The sequence below is a fragment of the Trichomonas vaginalis genome, chromosome IV, assembly GCF_026262505.1.
Source record: "Trichomonas vaginalis G3 chromosome IV, whole genome shotgun sequence".
Classification (NCBI taxonomy): domain Eukaryota; phylum Parabasalia; order Trichomonadida; family Trichomonadidae; genus Trichomonas; species Trichomonas vaginalis.
In genome coordinates, this window is record NC_067206.1 from 26,275,131 (window position 1) to 26,295,163 (window position 20,033).

General features: G+C 31.9%; 4 protein-coding genes and 5 pseudogenes across 9 annotated transcripts, besides 4 other annotated features; 3 read left to right on the forward strand and 6 right to left on the reverse strand.

The window, feature by feature from the left end:
• Positions 1-13,668: part of a mobile genetic element that runs on past the window's edge.
• On the forward strand, positions 63-975 carry TVAGG3_0171550 (annotated as a pseudogene). Its single transcript has one exon. A coding segment is annotated over exon 1 (913 nt).
• On the forward strand, positions 2,123-2,902 carry TVAGG3_0171560 (KilA, N-terminal/APSES-type HTH, DNA-binding family; the record flags this gene model as incomplete). The annotated part of the gene is made up of 1 exon (XM_001286233.1): positions 2,123-2,902. One exon carries the CDS (start codon positions 2,123-2,125, stop codon positions 2,900-2,902), a length of 780 nt encoding a protein of 259 aa, XP_001286234.1.
• TVAGG3_0171570 lies at positions 3,629-4,323 on the reverse strand (annotated as a pseudogene). The gene has a single exon. A coding segment is annotated over exon 1 (695 nt).
• On the forward strand, positions 4,540-4,992 carry TVAGG3_0171580 (uncharacterized protein; the record flags this gene model as incomplete). The annotated part of the gene is made up of 1 exon (XM_051225340.1): positions 4,540-4,992. One exon carries the CDS (start codon positions 4,540-4,542, stop codon positions 4,990-4,992), a length of 453 nt encoding a protein of 150 aa, XP_051110326.1.
• Positions 6,727-7,003, reverse strand: TVAGG3_0171590 (annotated as a pseudogene). Its single transcript has one exon. A coding segment is annotated over exon 1 (277 nt).
• Positions 8,693-9,694, reverse strand: TVAGG3_0171600 (annotated as a pseudogene). Its single transcript has one exon. A coding segment is annotated over exon 1 (1,002 nt).
• On the reverse strand, positions 11,173-12,664 carry TVAGG3_0171610 (protein of unknown function, DUF4106 family; the record flags this gene model as incomplete). The annotated part of the gene is made up of 1 exon (XM_051225341.1): positions 11,173-12,664. A coding segment is annotated over one exon (1,492 nt), but the record flags the coding sequence as incomplete, so codon positions are not given.
• On the reverse strand, positions 12,811-13,239 carry TVAGG3_0171620 (annotated as a pseudogene). Its single transcript has one exon. A coding segment is annotated over exon 1 (429 nt).
• Positions 13,570-13,668: a terminal%2Cinverted (terminal inverted repeat of Maverick-3 transposon ID:TVAGG3_0171470).
• A 599-nt stretch (positions 13,669-14,267) lies between these two features.
• Positions 14,268-15,563, reverse strand: TVAGG3_0171630 (uncharacterized protein; the record flags this gene model as incomplete). The annotated part of the gene is made up of 1 exon (XM_001296761.1): positions 14,359-15,009. One exon carries the CDS (start codon positions 15,007-15,009, stop codon positions 14,359-14,361), a length of 651 nt encoding a protein of 216 aa, XP_001296762.1.
• Positions 15,564-15,783: 220 nt separating this feature from the next.
• Positions 15,784-16,863: a terminal%2Cinverted (terminal inverted repeat of MuDRx-1_TV_TvPhantom-3 transposon ID:TVAGG3_0171640).
• Positions 15,784-20,033: part of a mobile genetic element that runs on past the window's edge.

Here is a 20,033-nt window from a genome sequence, read left to right on the forward strand (position 1 = left end):
AAAACATAAAAAATAAAGTTGGTTTTTTTAAAAAAATATTTTTTTATTTTTATTGTAAGAACATGTTAGCAACAACAGCACCAAACTCGCTAGTTATGAATCCAACATCTATGTTAGTAGAAATGAAAAGCTTCATTCCTTCTTCATATACTTTCGAAACAAAAATCCAGAAGATAAAGCAAGAACTTTTAACATCTAATTTAAACTGTAGTGCGAAAGATGAAACAAATGAACAGTATCTTTATGAAATGCAGGACATTATTGACCATTTACCCAAATTGCCTGAAATTCAGCAGCAAAAACTAACCATTCCCGAATTTGACGAAATAGAAGTCAAAGCAACTGACTCAGTAGAAATAAAGAAGTTCATACGAAAGGTAAATTATGAATTCCTTGGTTTTCATTGCAACCATAAGGTTATGGACAAAGATTGCGACATGGTATATAAGAACATCTCTGACCTTTACAAATCCGAAGAATTTAAGACCTACGACAACTTTGTTTCGTTAGTTGCAAAATGTGTTTGGGAAATAAGAGATAAAGATAGGGGTAAGGTATGGAACGAACAAATAAAACCCGCTATGTTCGAGATGAAGAAAACCATTGACGCCTTGGTTGTTTTAGCAGGTAAGGTTTTCAGAATATAACGCAAAAATGAACCCGCAATGTTCAAAATGTAAAGCAGCAATGAGGAAATATAACTACTCCGTCAAAGAGATAGAACGTATGCGAAACGACTATGCAGATTTAAAGAAAGAAGCAGAAAAACCAGCAGAAGATAAAATGAACATGTTAGAATTTCTGAACAAAAACTATCCAACTGCTGACGATTTCCTTCTATCTGACGTCAAGAAGAAGTATAAAGAAACTTTCGGTATCGTTAAAACTTTTGACATACTGACAGAAGAAATAGAAGCTACGAAATTGTTTAGAGTCATGAACCATCGCAACATATACCATGTAAAACGCTTGTAAATAGTTATGTTAGAAAACATGTTAGAAAACATGTTAGATCTAACATTCTAACATAAACATTATTTTTATTGAATTCCGTATGAAATTTCATGAGTTTTGTGTGTTTTAGACCATGTTAGAAAACGTGTTAGAAAACATGTTAGATCTAACATTCTAACATAAACATTATTTTTGCTGAATTCCGTATGAAATTTCATGAGTTTTGTGTGTTTTCTACGATGTTAGAAAAGAGGTTAGAAAACAGGTTAGATCTAACATTCTAACATAAACATTATTTTTGCTGAAAAAATGACTAAATTTCATTATATAACTGTTATTTTTTTACGAAGAGAACTTTAACACTTCGTAAAAAAACTCTATGAAATTTCGTGAATTTCCTTAAGATAGAAAAAATAAAGTTAGTTTTATTTTATTTATTTTTTTTATTTTGTATGTAAAGACAGATATGTCAAACATTGAGTTTGAAACAGTTAAAAAGATAGACAATGACACCAAAGTGGTTCGAATTGGTGATTTAAACGTAAGATACTCAAAGAAATACAACAAATATTCTTTGTCAGACATTATATCTCCATCTGGAAAGAAAACATACCATTGGGTTAAAAATGCTTCTACTCAGAAAATTTTGACAAGAAATCCTGAGCTTATGATATCGGTAAGATTCTATGGAACTACAGCATATCTTATAGACAAAAGTCTTATACCAATAGTTTTGTTATGGATTGACCCAGTTGTTGGATATAACTTCATAACATATGGTTCATTCGATACGGAACGTTGCAGTGAAGGCTTACTTTACATCGTTCAGAAACCGAAGGACTTCAATACAAAGAGATATAAGATAGGAAGGACATATAATATAACTCTAAGATATGACAGTACAGTCAATATAGTCAAGGTTGTGTTAGTTAATGATATGAGAGCTGCAGAAACAGAACTACTTGAAAAGTTTGAGAAAATGTATGGTGCTCCCACGAAAGGTAAAGAAACGTTTGAAGTAGATGAGATAGATAAAGCTATAAAATTATTTGACGAAGTTGCTGAAAAATACATGTAAAGCGTTTATTTTTGGTCTTTTGTGAAAGATAGAAAAAATAAAGTTAGTTTTATTTTTATTTATTTTTTTATTTTGTATGTAAGGACAGATATGACAACAACAGAGAACACAACAACAGTTATAGTCCATGAAGCTATAAATGAAGAATATGAGTGGGTTCAGTTTAACAAACAGTTACGTCTCATTCGTTCGGTCAAAGACGATATGTACCAAATGCAAAGTATTTTGACAGCATGTTTTGCTCCAGATACTATGAAACCACAAGATTGGTTTGAATTAAATAGCACTCATGAACTCCTCAGTGAGTTTGAACATGTAGAACTTAAAAAGATGTACCAAGACAGACAAAACTTACCATCACATCTAAAAGGTATATATGTTCATAAGTTCCTAGTTAGTTCAATAGCAATGTGGGCTTCACCTCGTTATGCAATCTACATACTTATGCTACTTGACGAACTTTGTACAAAGCAGAGAGAAGATATGATGAAAGAAGACAAAAGCATTCAGAAAAGAATACCACGTTCGGTACCAAAAGGAAAGGAAAAGAACTATAAGTATATGATTTATACTGAAGAGATGGAAAATGAAGAAGACAGAGATATGGTTATGTTGCATTTAGTCAGAAGAAACAACAAAAGCTTTTACGACCTTGCTAAGATTTACAAATCTGACAGAAATTGGTTCTATCGCGAAAACTTACCGATTTCAATGACACCGAATGAGCAAATAAAGGAAATTGTCAAAAATACTCTTCCTCAAACACACTATGACATCAAAGGTTGCACAATACTTACATTCAAAGAAGATTTGCCATTGTTAAAGGAAAAAATAACAGAGTATTTCGACAACTTCAAACAAGTAGGGTAAATTTCAATCTTTATTTTTCAAGCTTGACCTTTACATTCTGCCTGAGGAAGTCTTTAACAAGCTCGTTAATTTCAATTAGATAAATTGCTTCGTCTAGGGGGTCAAGCTCCATACTGAGTCAGTACAATATTGTACTTTTTCAAGACAATGTTGTACTTTTTCAAGACAATGTTGTACTTTTTCAAGACAATATTGTACTTTTTCAGAACAATGTTGTACTTTTTCAGAACAATGTTGTATAAATTCAGTACAATGTCTCTCAAATTTGAGTACAGCTGTACTTTTTCAGAACAAGTCTTGTACTTTTTCAGAACAATGTTGTACTTTTTCAAGACAATGTTGTACTTTTTCAAGACAATGTTGTACTTTTTCAAGACAATATTGTACTTATTCAGTACAATGTTGTATAAATTCAGTACAATGTCTCTCAAATTTGAGTACAGCTGTACTTTTTCAGAACAAGTCTTGAACTTTTTCAAGACAATGTTGTACTTTTTCAGAACAATGTTGTACTTTTTCAAGACAATGTTGTACTTTTTCAAGACAATGTTGTACTTTTTCAAGACAATATTGTACTTATTCAGTACAATATTATATTGTTTCAGAACAAAGACGGTTAAGACACAAACGGATGACTGACGTTCCTCTTCCTGAATGTCTTCCAAAGCCAGAAGAACCGACAGCCCCAGCACCACAACAGACTTACTACGACTAAACATTTATTTTTCAAGCTTGACTTTTTACAATTTGAACTTTGTTTGCGTAGATATGAATTCTGAAAGAAGTATGAGGGTCTTGTATGACTTTGTACTTCTCCCATAGTTCATGTCTGTCAAACTTACCTGCCATGGACTCTTTCATAAGTTCCATGAAATCGTCTTCAGACAATCCAGGGAAAAGTATGATATCAGTAAGTATTCTTTTAACATCCTTACTTAAACTCTTGGCTGTCTGTACACAAATGACAACTGAAATGTTAAAGTGTCTGAGCTTCTTAAGAATTCGACACATGTCTTGTTCTCTATTCTTTAACAAAGGATGAGAAGCAAAGTCATCTAAGATAAGAAGACATCTGTGAGGGTATGTCTTCCAATCGTAAGATTGCAATTTCTTCGAAATGTATTCTATCTCTTTCTGTTTGTTTCTGAAGTGTTTCTTCTCTAATATTCTCTGCATTTCCTCATTTGGGTCTTTGAACTTAGAATTTATATACTCATTTATAGCATTATACTTCAAAACTCTTCTTTGGTACTTCTTTATCCAATCTAACAACTCAGATCCTTTATACATACTAACTTAGACTTCTTTATAATATCTTTGAACGAATTTACGGTTTGGTCAAATTGACCAGAAGTACTACAAATGACTACTAACTCATAGAATGGGTTCTTCTCATCTAGTTCTTGTTGTTGTGCAGCCATTTTAAGATAAGTGAAAGTCTTACCCGACCCAGGTGGTGCAATTAGACCTGTTATACCATTCTGAGCAAATAAGAACTTTTCATGTATGGGTTTTATCTGAGCATTTTCTAACTTCCTCTTGTTCTTGTTTAAAACATTCTCAAATTTCTTGTCAATGTCAGCAAACTTTTTTTCTAACATATTTTTAGAAAAATTAAAATTTTTATCTTTTAGAAAATGTCTAGCGATTTCGCTATCTATATTCGAGACAAACTTTTTGACAGCAAAACATCTGTCGACCATAAAATCTTACATAGTGTAAACAAGAAAGGTGAATTTGTTCTAAAGTTCTGTTTCTGGGAATATGACAAGAACCATAAAACATTAGGCAGAGAAGTCTTAAAATTTGTCAATGACAGACTTGTTGACAGAGATGACGCCGATTGGAAAGATGAAGTCCAACAAAAGTTCTTAGAATGCAAAGAAGACACATGCGCTGTTCTTGAAGATGAAATAGGAAACAGAATAGAAGAGCTATTAAAGGACAAAGAACTTTTACATAAATATGGTTGCGCCAAATTTGACATAACTCCACCAGAGAAGAAGAAGAAGAAAGGAAAGAAAGAGAAAAAAGTAGAAGAGAAGAAAGAACCTGAACCAGAGCCAGAGAAAAAGAAATTTGACATGTAAAAATAAAATTTTATTTTTAGAACATTTCTGGGTCAATGTCAATGTTCTCTTCCTCTTTAGGAGCAAACACTGGCTTAGACTCTAAAATCTTTTTACCTAATTTACCTTGAACTTCAACTATCTTAGACTCATAATATTCATAGTCGTCTGCTTTCTTGGTTCATAAGGTATAACAAGTTTGTATGCTTTGCCTTCTTTAAGTTTGAAAACCTTCTGTCAAAATTTTCTTTGACTGCTAACAAACCTTCTATGTCTAAGTCTTCAAATTTCGCACCATTTTTAGTCACAATAGCAAACTTAACTGGTTCGATGTTCCAAACTTTTGTCAAATGAAGACTTTTCAAAATGGTAGAAGTAAACATTCAAATATATGAATGGGTCTAGTTCTTCTTTGACTTCTGTCATGTACTTGTTTGACTGAAATATATTTCGTCATCTTTTCTATCGGATAAAAAAATATTTTTTTAAATTTACTCAGAAAAATTTTTCTTTGTATATACGCCGTTCTGTATGTCTAAAAGATTTTTGACATTTGCCAAGAATGTTCGTTTAGACGCTGCATATAACCATACTCTTGACAATACTGTTTATATGAATCGTACAATGACCTTTCATCTAAACACTCAAAGTTAGTCTCATCTATAAACAGTTCATATACACTCTTGTTTGCTTCTAACAATGTTTGTCTCTCTTCGGTATATGGAATTTGTCTTGGATTGAACTTAGAAATATCTAATGTCATGAAATATGAGAACAAGTGGTTGTAAAAGTCAGATGTCAAAGTTTCTGCTAAGTCGTCAAAATATTCTGTATCTTGCATATGAGAATCTGACGTTCTGACAACTACATATCTTCTGTCAGAACTTTCTAACTTCATCGGAACAGTATTTTTGAAACCATAATGAAGTTTGCAACATTTTCACAAACTCTTTGGTCTTTATATTTTCTTTCAACAACTCCAACTTTGTCTGTTATAAGACTCTTCAAAGCATCTGAGTTTTAAAAACCTTTGTTGTATCTATACTTTGAAGTTCGTTACATACTAATAAGTTTCATATTCTCTATTGAAGAGTTAAATTTACCGCAGATGTTTTCTAAGTTTGTCATATTAGGGTTCGAATAGCCCTCTAACAGTTTGCACAAAATATCTGTAAAGAAAGTGTTCTTACGCTGTTCCTTGTTTTCCAATTACAATGAGAGCAGTTTCATTTTTAGCACTTGGATGTTGTAAGATGTTTTGCAAACCAACATAAGATATACTCAAAACCTTTTCGTTTCCATTGCATATAATTTCTTTGACATGGTCTAACCAAGCTTCTATATAATTTTCTTTCCATTCTACTTGTTCGTATTTATATCCAGTGAAGATAGAATAGAAGTTTGGAGATGGTGTATAAAACTTTATACCTCGAACTGAAAAATCTTCTAACTTTGACAATAAGATATCCCAAGCATCTAACATCTTCATTCCAACTTGTACAACTTTTATTTTCTTAAGTTTCTGTCTACATTCCTGTTCAGACACTATTGTTGCTCTGTTTGTTAAAGACAACATCCCATTCTTTCATAACATAACATTCTGGGGCAGAGTCAACATAAATGACTAAACGTTTCAAATTCTCGACTGCTTTGTTATAGTCTCTAAATGGACACATATTTCTGAATGCTTGGAAGTCATAAAAATCTGAAACATCTATTCTGTACATTTTTATAAAAATAAAAAAAATATTTTTTTTATTCTTGAGCTATTTGTTGCATTTGTTGTTCTTGAGCTATTTGTTGTTGAAGTTGTTCTTGTAATACAATACTTTCACCAGTTGCATCTTCCAATTCGAAACTTTCTGCCGTCATTGACAAATACATAGGACATAAAAGTTTTACAGGAACAAAGTTTGCGTCAACTAATGTCAACGTTTATACTTGCCAAAGTGTTTGAGTTCACTAAGGTTGAAAATTCTGCATTCGAATGAACAATAGGCAAACCAGCAGAGAAAGTATTGTTTATACGCATAAGTATCTTTTGGTCATAATAGTTTCTGTCGACATTCGAATAACACTTTGAACCTAAGTTGAAACAATATATAAAATAGGTGTGCTTAATGTCAATGGAATAGACATTCCTTGTATGACACCTTTTCCTGTTATAGGAAACTGTTGGTAGTAAAAACCAGAAAATAAGTTTTGTATTATAGCTCATATTGTTTATAGTAAACTCAGTCGGACATCCAAACATAATGAAACCTGCTCTAGTTGCAGCACATGTTACATCCGTCCTTAAAGTATTAAATAAGTCAACAAAACCTGTTGGTGGTATATCTGAGTAAGTATCTTCAAAGGAGTATTTTTTACCATTCACAACAATAAAATCTTCTGGTGTCAAAAGAGCAAAACAGGCTTTAGTCGTCATTGTGTTTAAAGTTAGTTTACAATATCGTCCTTGAGGACTTTGTAAGTTTGTTGTTATAGAATTATATGACTCAGGGTTTTTAGTCGTAATAGTATAAACCATTGTGTCTTCTGCCATTTACTTAGCAAATAAATTTTAATGAAATGTTGTGGTCGTCAAATATTTTTATAACGTCTGGGAAACTATATTTTAAGTTCAACGTTTCACCTCCTTTCATAACGTATATCTTGTCAATGACATTATATGAAACACCACAGCAACTAACGTCGGGTTCTATTTCTTTGATGTTTATATCGTCTGCCTCTGTCAAAAGTTTCAATAGTTCTTTTCAAAACTTCATGAGGTGCAATGACATATGAGTTCACTTTTACAGGGTTGTGTTCGACCAAGTTTAACATTATACCTAAAGCTTGACAAATCTTCTCCTGAGTTTTAAGTTTGTCTTTAAGTTGTTGGTAGTCATTTCGAATATCTGCAACAGAACTTAAGTCTCTGCTAACTTCAGGATATGTTGGTTGTTCTTTTACAGGAACTATTGTTATACCATCTTCGTCTTCGTATGGTTTCCCCACTTCAACATCTCTTTCTTTGACATTGACAACAACACTTTGACTGTTTGTTTGAGTTGGTGAATTTAACTTCACATCTGCCACCGCCATTAAACCTTTTGAAACACTTACGCTTCTATTTTTCGGAAATGACATTTTACTTAGAATAAAAAGATGGACGTATTTGAGTATCTCTTGAATTGAAGCAGAACAAAGTTTACACACACAAACAATACAAATACATTGACAGAATAGTTCTTTACACAAACAATGGAAAATGTTATAGAATAGCAGTCTTTGCTGAACAAAATATTTTCATAAAGCAAAGAGAGTTGGTATAACTGAAATGGTGAAAGTTCTTGAAGCAGACAAAAATATAACTTCAAAACTTACAGATATTTCTAAAGGTAAGTTTATAATACAATTTTATGTCAAAACTGGCGTACTGTCAATATTTGACGGAGAGAAGTCAGTTCAAGAACAACTTACTGACCTGCTGCCAAAATCTGCTCGATGGAAGCTGTCGTTATGCCAATCTGAGGAGCCCCAGCAGGTTTCATCGAACGAATCTTCAAAAGAGCATCTTCCGTGAAAAGTGCTATTGGTTTTGTAAACTTCTTTGCTCTCAGTTCATATGGACCGTCTCTGTCACCAGTATATTGTATTTGTACAGTACCAACAGTTGAAATACCACCCATAAAGTCTTCTGAGTCAGCAAATGGAATGCCAAGCCAAAAGTTTGAACGGTCTCCATTTGTATATTGAGTGTTTTGAGCTCCTGTATGAGTCCATACTTTCACATATGGCATAATAGAACTTTGCATTTCAGGGTTAATGGTTGTTGTGAAGTTGTTGTTAAAGTTCATAGCATCTAATGTCAAGTTGTATGACCTCATATCCTCAACTGTGGAATATTCTTCTCTTGGATAGTATTTGCCATCTATGTTTATATGATATTTAATACCGGGGTTGTAGAAACAAGAATAGTCATTTATAGTTCGTCTGAACAGTACAAACATAGTATCTGCATGTTTCATTGCAGTTGTTAAGGCAATATCTGTTCTTGCACCTGGGTCAGCACTTTGGTTTCCAACTTCACCTGCAAAGTCTTTGACAGATATTTGGTGTATAGGGAACATAAGTGGAACTGCAATATATTTGGCAGCTAAAGCATTTGAAATATCTGGGTCCAACATATAGACTGCAAGTCTGCTTTCTATTCTCTTGCATTCAAATTTTTCGCATGTGAACTTAACTGGGTCCCAAGCAGTTCCAGCAGCATTGAAGTAGTAGTTTACTTCAGTGTTGAGGTTTGAGAAACCAAAGTCTAAGTCAACTTTGTCTTTGCAAAAGTCACAGAACTTGGCTCCACCAGTTCCAGCTACAGTAATAGTGAATGGGTCTTGTGTTGGTGCAATGACTAAGTTATTTTTGCTTGGAGTAAGTTCAATAGAAATTTTTCCTGCCCAGTTTGGTAAGTATCTTAAAAACCTGAAGATGAGGAAAGATGACAAAGGAACTCTAAGTTTCAGTTTTACTTTGGTTACTGCTGCTGCAGTTTGTCCAGAAAGGTTAACATAAACTCCTGGAACGTTAGGGTCAAGTCTTCTTATTTTCTCAATAGTTGCATACTGTCTGTTTGTTCTCTAGCTTGTGGTTGTACTGAGTTTCTCAAAGCGAACCATTCATAGTTTGCCCATGTTACTGTTTGAACTAAGTCAGAGTTAGAATATATCTTATATCCCATGAAAACTTCTGGAGCATATTGGTATCCGACATAGAAAATTCCATTGCAACCTTTCTTGTCAGACAACTTGGCAGAAGGTTTTATTTCAATGTCTTGTTCCACGTATAAGAAAGAGTTGTCAATAGAAATTATATGAAACCTGTCGCAAGCAATATCTACTGTTGTTGAAGAACCTTCTCCAAACTCACCTACGTTTCCATAAGAAACAGCAGTTGTATATTCGTAAGTTCCAGGAACTATTTCTGACCTTCTAATGGCATTGTCGCATTCGTTATACCATTCGGAAACATTTCCATTCATAGCATCCAAAACTGTTGGCGTTATATTCTGAGCGGCGTACATTTCATATGAGTAAAAATATAGAATAGTTGGATTTATATGTCATAATAGAACCCACTCCGACCAAGCTTTACTTTCTTCCTGACTGAGTTTTTAACTCTTCTTTTTCCTTCATTGCCCTCTGCTTGAAGTTGTTGCATCTTTGCATTATGTTCATCTAGTATGTTGCAAATTTCCCATGTCCTTTTTGCCTTTTGGCTCTGGTCGCCCATCTCAGGTAACCTATATCCTAGAAAGAGTTTGTCATAGTCTGTATTTGAGTCTTTGCGTATTGTTTGCATGACTCTTTCCTGAGTTTCCGGTTCAAGCTCTTCAAACAGTGCCTGTCCATATGGAATATGCTCGTTTCCAATATATGTTTTTGTAGCCATTCTGGTTTTCTTTCCATGTTACCAACTATATCTTTTGTGAATGGGAAAGCTTCTACCCAATCTTTCAGTCTTGCGTCGTTTATTTCTGTAGTTGGTTTTATTTTGTCAAGGAACATGTTTTTCAATACTAACATTTCATTTGGTACTGTCCATTTGAGTTTTCTTAAATATTCATCCCTTCTCGATTCATCGTCTGCAAAGTAAGTTTTTATGACATTTTGTAAACTTTCGTTTGCAAGGTCATGTACAATAGGTTCTCTTCCTTCTCCCTCCCTAACTTTCTTTCTAAACTCTTCACCAAATATACCATCTCTATGGTTCTGTGTAGTTCTTTGAGATAAATGTTCTAGAACGTCAGGTGTTATATTTCCATCAGCCATGTTCATTTCATACTGGTCCAAAATATCTGCATGTTTCATATCTTCAATGGCATTAAAGCCGCGCTGAAAATACCAGCTATATCTGGTTCACCATTCACTTCCATTGCGTCTACAACTTCTTGGAATTGTGGTTGTAAGTTTATGAACCACCTATCTGGATTAGCTTTATGACCCCATCTCATTGTAGTTCCATCGTCTGCAGAAACAAAAGTAGGTTTGTTTCCATCTTGGTTAGGTTCTGAATGAACTTTAAACAATGTTTCATTTCTATATGTTTTCTTGAAATTTAACCTTTTATCTTCACCGAGTTCATCCGAAGATTGAACGTTAAATGCTCGTAAGTAAAAAGGGTTGTTGTATTTGTGTACATTTTCTTTCAGTGCTTCCATTCTATGCTGAATATTTTCATCTGGTGTTGGAGTCTTTTGTATGTCGGCAAACATTTTTCGATATTCTTCTACTATGTCAGCCGAATTTTTTTTAGACTCTTGGAAATATTCCATATTCTCCGCATACTCTTGTTGAGGGTCAAGATTTTTCGGCTGTTCCAAATCTTCATCTAGTTCTGTGAGGTTAGTTTCCAAAGGAGTGACTTGTTCGTTTCCTTCAGGCTCTTCTAGCTGTTGTTGCTGAACTATTTCTTCCATGTCTGGTTGTATCTGAACTTCTTCCTGTGGAGTTTCTTGTACCTCATCTGCTGGCATTTCATATATTCCGAGACCATTTTTAACAATTTCCCTATCTACGTCATCCGCATTCATAAGCTTTTGTTCTTTCGTTCCGTCTCTATTTTTTACGCGTTTCATGACGAAAGTTGAATTGTCATTTAGCTCTGACATCAAATATCTCGGAGTAAATTCATCCATGTCATTTGGATGATATGCTATTAAATCATATCCCTTTGCGAGCTTGTATTTTCCAGGTTTGAAATTATATCCCATTTGGTGCTGAGTCATAAAGCTAAATAGGTTCGGGTCAGTATTTCCATCCTTGAACTTTCCAATAGCTTCTTTATATCTGTCACTAAAGTCAACAGTATCTGGGAAACCACACTCTTCTTTAAGCATTTTTAAGAATTCTTGGTTTCCTTGTTCTCTACTTCTTTTATGTCCTTGCTCTGTTTGTGGTTGTTGTTGTGCAGGGTTTTGAACTGTTGGTTGTTGTGTTGGTTGTGGTGCATGCCTGTGTCTGTGTCCATGTGACGATGTAAATGTTTTAGGTAGTCCTGGTGCAGGTGCTTCTCTTGGAGGGTTTGGTGGTATATAAATTCCAACAGCTGGTATATAAGTTCCACCAGCTGGCACATATGTTCCATCTGCAGCGTAATGTCCTACCTGACTTTTCGTTCTTAAGAAAGCATTTACTAGGTCTGTTTTGGTCTGTTGTAACTCTTTTTCTTGACTTTTCACAACAGTTGCTCTAACGGCGTCATAGGCACTTTGAACTGCCTGTCTCGTTGCTGCATCTGTTATTTTCGTCATATTTTGTGCTACTTCTTTTAACTCTTTGTCGAAACCTTCAGACTTCAGTTTCTTTCCAGATGAGAAGTCGTTCACTTGTTTCACCTTACTATGAAGAGCTTCGAAGGCGTTCTTAAAGTCAGCATTTGTTAAAGCTTCATTTGAACTGTCTTCATCCGCTTGTATTTTTGTCCTTATTGACCCTATAAGTTGGGCTGCTTTAGCGTTGGCTTGGGCATCTAACCAGTCATTGTTAGCTTTTATATATTCTGCGCTTTTCATTGCCTTTTGCATGGCTGCGTCGTTATTTTTACTTTCTTGTGCTAAGTTTTCATACTGTACGGTTTGGTTTTGCAACTGTAAAAGTTTTTCTGCCTTTACATTTGCTTCAACTTCTTTTTTATACTCATCGCTATCCATATATGTCTTCAGGGCTTTTTGTTTTATTTCTTCATCTTTCAGTACTTTATATTGAGTAGTATGGTTTTTCAAATTTACAACATCTTGTTCCATTTTTGCTACTTCTGCTGCTTTTTCTGACACTTTTTTCGCATATTCCTCTGTACTTAGTTCTTTCAGTTGTTTTCTTTCTTCTTTTTCTCTACGTTTAACTCATTGAGTTTCTTTGTGTGTCTGTCATATTCTAGTTTCTTTTCGTTTTCACCTATTTGCTTCTGTATGTCTATGTTTGACTTTTTGACATCTGATATTTGATTTTTGAGTAAACTCAAATTCATTTGACTTTGAGGGTTATAGGCTGTTCCGTCTGCAGCTCCACCATAGCCTGCCATTTTCGCTAAAAGTGCCGCTCTTAAACCTCCACTCTGTGCACCAACAACTCGGTTTAAAAGCATAGGATTGCTTGACATTTGTTGCAACATAGTGGGGTCATTCAGCATTTGTTGTTGCAACTGTTGTTGTGGTGTTAGTTTTACTATTGGATGTTTCAATGCTCTCTTCCTCTTACGTATATTCTTACGTAGCTTACGTGGCATTTTAAGTGAAGTTAAAAACATTTACGATGAAGAAGTCTTGACAAAACATTTACGATGAAATCATGAGTTTTCTACGATGTTAGAAAACATGTTAGAAAACGTGTTAGATCTAACATTCTAACATAAACATTATTTTTGGGTCATTTACGCTCATTACGAAGAAGTCTTGACAAAACATATACAATGAAATCATGACAAAACATTTACGAAGAAGTCTTGACAAAACATGAAAACATATATAATTTGTGAAAAGCTCCTGGAAGACCTCCGAATAAAAACTTCATTTATGTGGGCTAGAAGGCACGAAGTGCCTGGAAGGACACCCCAAGAAAAAAAAACTTCATTATACCAATCATCCTCAGGGCTAGAAGGCACGAAGTGCCTGGAAGCCCCACTCCCTTTTTTTTTTTTTTTTTTTTTTTTTTTTTTTTTGAGTTTACAGCAGATACATTACAGTTAGCGCATATTATTGGATTTGTATTGCATTCTCCACCATATAATTCATGCCAAATATTCTTTGATATACTTGCATGATATCCTCTCCGAATGGAGAAAAACAGTAAAAAGTGCCAAAATATCAGAATTTGTTCTTACACTCAGTCGTCATGTTCTCAATTTTTTGACATATTAGTTTGCTATTTTTATTTCATCTGTTGTTGTAAGACCTCATGATTTATCATCATTCATTGACAATCTCATCTTTACTTTAATTTTTATATCAATTCTAATAAATCATTATTTTTTTATACTACTTCTATTATTTTTATAGATTCATTGGTTATTAATATTAATGCCAACTTTCAATTTTGTTAATGGAGCCCATGAATTTGATTAACTTCAGAAAAAAGAGTCAAAACTGTGCCAAAATGTCTCTACCACATGACATTTTAGTATATAACTTGCTATATATCCACATTACATAATCCAGGAAAGTTTGACCTTCATTGGCTCATTAGATTGCTCAAAGAAATAACGTTTTTTTTGGAAAAATTTCAAATCCAAATTAAATATAGATACTGATCTATTCTCATGCTACATGTCAAAATCATAGTATATCTTTAAATTCAAATTAGTAAGTAAAATAATAAAACTTGATGTTTAAATTAGATATCAATAATATTAATTGGATTTTTGTTCTGCTTTGAAATTCAATTCATTTGTCCTAGCAACAAATTGAGGCAATGGAGATATTAAATTGAGTTTCGCTTTAATTTGTTCAAGAGGGAAATTATTATTGATTAAATGTTCAACCTGATCAAGAATTCCTTTCTGGAACAATGTATCGAACTCAAGCTTCTGTTCTTTGTCAAGTATCATTGCTTCTGTTAAGACGAAATTTTTAATAAAATTAGCATCTCTTCTGAAATCTGGATTTGTTGCGGTGCAGCTTAGTACAAGTGACTTTAATTTGTATTCATCATTATGAAGCTCATATAAGCTGGCTTCGTTTACCAATATCTCCATGATTTCGTTTTTTTGTATATATTGTATCTTTGCCAGGAAGACATGGATAAGGTCTTTCATGTATTCAAGGATATCTGCATCATATAAGTCGTTTGGAGTGATATCTTGGAATTCTTCGAAATCTTCTGGGTATAAGTTAATAAAGGAGATGATTTTATCAGTATCATCTTCGGTGACTTTAGTAGGACTGTCGAGATTTTGAGCAAGATGATCAACATTTGCTAAAAAACTTTGAACTTCGTTCGATTGTTTTTCATATTTCTTATATACGGCTTGAGCTTCTTGGTTCGGCTCTTTTCCTGTCATTATATAATAAATTACACATCCGAGAGCGAAAATATCCGAAGATGGAGTGTAATCTAAAGATCTAATAACTTCAAGGGATTAATAAATAGCTGTTCCAACATGTCGATCATCAAACATCGGTCGGCCTATTTTTTGAGCAACATCATAGTTAACGATGTGAGGATAATGATTTGAATCAATAATGATATTCTTTGGGCAAATATCTCTATGAACAACCTTTTTGTGAAGAGTCTCCAATTGGTCGGCAATAAAATAAATCCATACTAATTTTTCAGCATCTGAAACGTTGTTTTTTTCCAAATAATGGTATAAATCTTCTCCTTCAATAAGCTTATAGTCAACATAAAGACTACCATTATCTTCCTTATGAGTATCAACGAGTTCCTCGAGGAAAATGTTCTCTTTTTGAAGATTTGAGGCATCTTTCATTATTTCGAGAATACCTTCATTATTATTTGCCACGAGACTTGTAGGCCAATAGATTTTGCGAAGTATTCCTTTTTCTTTAAGAACTTCAATCTGGGCGTAACTCATTTATCAAAAATGAAGTTTTTTTTTGACTATTTTTTTGACTAAAAAATCACTTCACACAATTAAAATTTTTATGTTTACTTATAAATCACTTCACACAAATAAGGGTTTCGTTTTGCGAAAAAACGTACAATACGCAATTTCGCTAAAAAAACATTTAGCTAGCAATTTCGACTTTTGACTCCACTCAAGACGTCACTTTTTTAATTTTGCGGTATCATATTTTTGGAAAATCTTTATGAAGAGAAAAAAACATAGCACACATTTGCACACATTTTGACACTTTTTCTGACAAGCATCATTCAAATTTGAAGAAAAACCTCTAAATTTCATTCAAATTTCTGTCAAAATGTGTGCAAAATTGAAATAGGCACACATTTTGACATACGATTATTTATATACGTTATTTTAATGGTTTCAGAGAAATCTTCGTTACACATTATTGAAGATTACTCAATATTTAAGTGAATGACTCACTACCACCTGTTTAGAAAAATGGTAGCATAAAATCCAAATGTCACATATATTATTTCTTATTTCATACAAATAAACTTACAATTATAACCTCAACTTGTTTGCAAAGCAGAAACTCAATATAAGCAATCGATCAGTAGTGTATTTAAAAGTCGAATTTAAATTTAAAAATTTATAATCTTATTTCGGAACCAATTAGTATAAATTTAGGACAAAAAGCTACGTGGTGTTGATAACAACTATTAAAATTCAAATATTACTACCATGAACAATACAATGGCTCATATTGATAATTGATAAACGTGCATATAAATTGCATATATCATCAATGTCATTAAGTAAAATACATGTATATAAATAGATTAGAAATATTTTTCGGTTAGAATTAAAATCTATGTAATAAAAAATAAGTTATAAAAATAAATACCGAATTTTTATTTGTAATATAAACTGCTACAATATGCTAGTGTATACAAATGTATTTGTCGTATTGATTTGAAAGATCTTCAACATGGTTCAGATCTAAATTTGAAACTCGTAAAATAAAGCGAATCTTTATTTGTAATATAAACTGCTACAATATGCTAGTGTATACAAATGTATTTGTCGTATTGATTTGAAAGATCTTCAACATGGTTCAGATCTAAATTTGAAACTCGTAAAATAAAGCGAATCTTTATTTGTAATATAAACTGCTACAATATGCTAGTGTATACAAATGTATTTGTCGTATTGATTTGAAAGATCTTCAACATGGTTCAGATCTAAATTTGAAACTCGTAAAATAAAGCGAATCTTTATTTGTAATATAAACTGCTACAATATGCTAGTGTATACAAATGTATTTGTCGTATTGATTTGAAAGATCTTCAACATGGTTCAGATCTAAATTTGAAACTCGTAAAATAAAGCGAATCTTTATCTGTAATATAAACTGCTACAATATGCTAGTGTATACAAATGTATTTGTCGTATTGATTTGAAAGATCTTCAACATGGTTCAGATCTAAATTTGAAACTCGTAAAATAAAGCGAATCTTTATTTGTAATATAAACTGCTACAATATGCTAGTGTATAAAATGTATTTGTCGTATTGATTTGAAAGATCTTCACATGGTTTCAGATCTAAATTTGAAACTCGTAAAATAAAGCGAATCTTTATTTGTAATATAAACTGCTACAATATGCTAGTGTATACAAATGTATTTGTCGTATTGATTTGAAAGATCTTCAACATGGTTCAGATCTAAATTTGAAACTCGTAAAATAAAGCGAATCTTTATTTGTAATATAAACTGCTACAATATGCTAGTGTATACAAATGTATTTGTCGTATTGATTTGAAAGATCTTCAACATGGTTCAGATCTAAATTTGAAACTCGTAAAATAAAGCGAATCTTTATTTGTAATATAAACTGCTACAATATGCTAGTGTATACAAATGTATTTGTCGTATTGATTTGAAAGATCTTCAACATGGTTCAGATCTAAATTTGAAACTCGTAAAATAAAGCGAATCTTTATTTGTAATATAAACTGCTACAATATGCTAGTGTGTACAAATGTGTTTGTACAAATGTATAACTCTTTGTCAATTGTTATGGCACCTTATAACTTAAAAATCATTTTCATTAACAAATATAAAAAGTGACAATTAATATTTTCATTAAATGCATATTTAATTATCAAAACAATGTCGATTTAGCTTGAATGTTCATTATAAATGTGTAAGTTTAGGAAAACAAAAAATAATTAATTCTCGCAAAGAAACTTATTTTAAAAGAACCTAAACAAAAGTTCATATAATAATAAATCTAAAAATAGATATTAATTTAAACGAAGATAATGAGAGAATGGGGATGTTGTAAAACAATGAGACTTAATGATCAAATAATTAAAATAATAAAATTAATTAAAGGAAAGCTAAAATAGTTTAATGAATTTTTATAGATTGATTACACAATCAATGTTTCTGTGTCAATGTACATCAATCAACATTGTTTCATTGAATTTTGTCTTTCACCAAGAAGATTCAAGAACAAAGTTTTGTAGTTTCAATAGATTGATTACACAATCAATGTTTCTGTGTCAATGTACATCAATCAACATTGTTTCATTGAATTTTGTCTTTCACCAAGAAGATTCAAGAACAAAGTTTTGTAGTTTCAATAGATTGATTACACAATCAATGTTTCTGTGTCAATGTACATCAATCAACATTGTTTCATTGAATTTTGTCTTTCACCAAGAAGATTCAAGAACAAGTTTTCCTCTTTTTCTTTTTTAAATGATTAAAATATTACCTTGCTTCAACTTTACACGTTTTCGTTTACTAAAATTATCTTTTACCTTCACTTATCTTATCATACCCAATTATTCATTTAATTCTATATTTTTCTGACCAAAAATCCTCTCAAATCTCCCTTCTTCTTTCAAAAATTCTATGAGTTTATTCAAATTTCCTTTAAATCTTTGCTAGTCCTTCTATTTCATTCTAAAATTTTTGAAAAAAATTTAAAATTTGCTAAATATATTCTTTATTACTTTGCACTATTTTCCAATTGAAAAATCGTCGATTTTAATCAAATGTAAGATCATAATAATAAAAATTATGAAACTTACCGTGTTTATTAGTAAATTTCAATATGAAGTTGTTATACAAACAGCTGGGACTTTAAATTGAGAAATTGCATAATTCCATCTACAAATTTTGGTCTAGACAATAATCATTGATAAATTATAATATATGTATTATGTGTATTTACATTGCATATATAACAATTTCAATTTCTATATTAAATTGTTATTTGATATCAGCTATATTTGTTCAGGTAAAATGAAGTGTAAAAATATAACTCATGAATTACATATATATATATATTATTTTTATTATTAAAATCAAATTCAGATTTATAAATTAAGGTTATTCATTTTTGATATGGTTATCACGCTCAAATATGGAAATAAAATTAAAAAAAGTCAATACTCCTCAAAAAATACATTGTCTATCATTATATCTATATGCTTCCAAAGTATTTCATCTTAAACTAAAGACTTTTATATTACAAAAAGATTCAAAGAAGATACAATTGTTTAATTATGTTAAACATTATTCAGATATGACAATTGAAATAAAAGAGTCAAAAAAGCCTCTAAACTATTTGACAATCAATAATTTCTTCAACTAAACTATCAAATTTGGAGGATTTAATAAAATGTGGATATGATATGGATATTTCACAAATTGCATTGTTTTCAGCCAGAAATGACATTGATACTGCTATGAAAATACTGAACATGGATTCAATCGAAGAATATGGATATGAACTTAATTGCTTATTAAAACAAGTAAGAGAATTTAGAAGAAGTGATATAAAAGGTCAAATGATTGCAATAAGGACAGATAGCAATGGTAAAAAATACACAGAAGTATTAGCAGAAGGGATTTTTAAAGCAGATAGCGATGTTGAATCAAGTGATGATTCATATGATATCATTGAAGATGTAAAATCAGATAAAATTAAATCAGGAAACGCGCTTAATATTAATGATATAATTGGCAATAGGAATCCAAATATTAATGGAGAAACGATTAATAGCCATTCAAATATTAATCAAAACATTAATGAAAGAAATTCAAATATTGATGGAGAAACGATTAATAGCCATTCAAATATTAATCAAAACGTTAATGAAAGAAATTCAAATATTGATGGAGAAACGATTAATAGCCATTCAAATATTAATCAAAACGTTAATGAAAGAAATTTAAATATTAATGATGAAATTACTGATGGTCATCAAAATATTAATGGACGCATATTGAAACCAAAATCAAATAATAATAAATCTCGGCAAGCAATCCTCAAATTACCTCCTAATTTTATACAAGTAAATAGAGTAAACATCCAAGTTCCTCCAGCGCCAGCTCTTCCACAACAGAGACAACAACAATCTCTTCCAGCTCAGACTCTTCCTCAACAGAGACAACAACAATCTCTTCCAACTCAGGCTCTT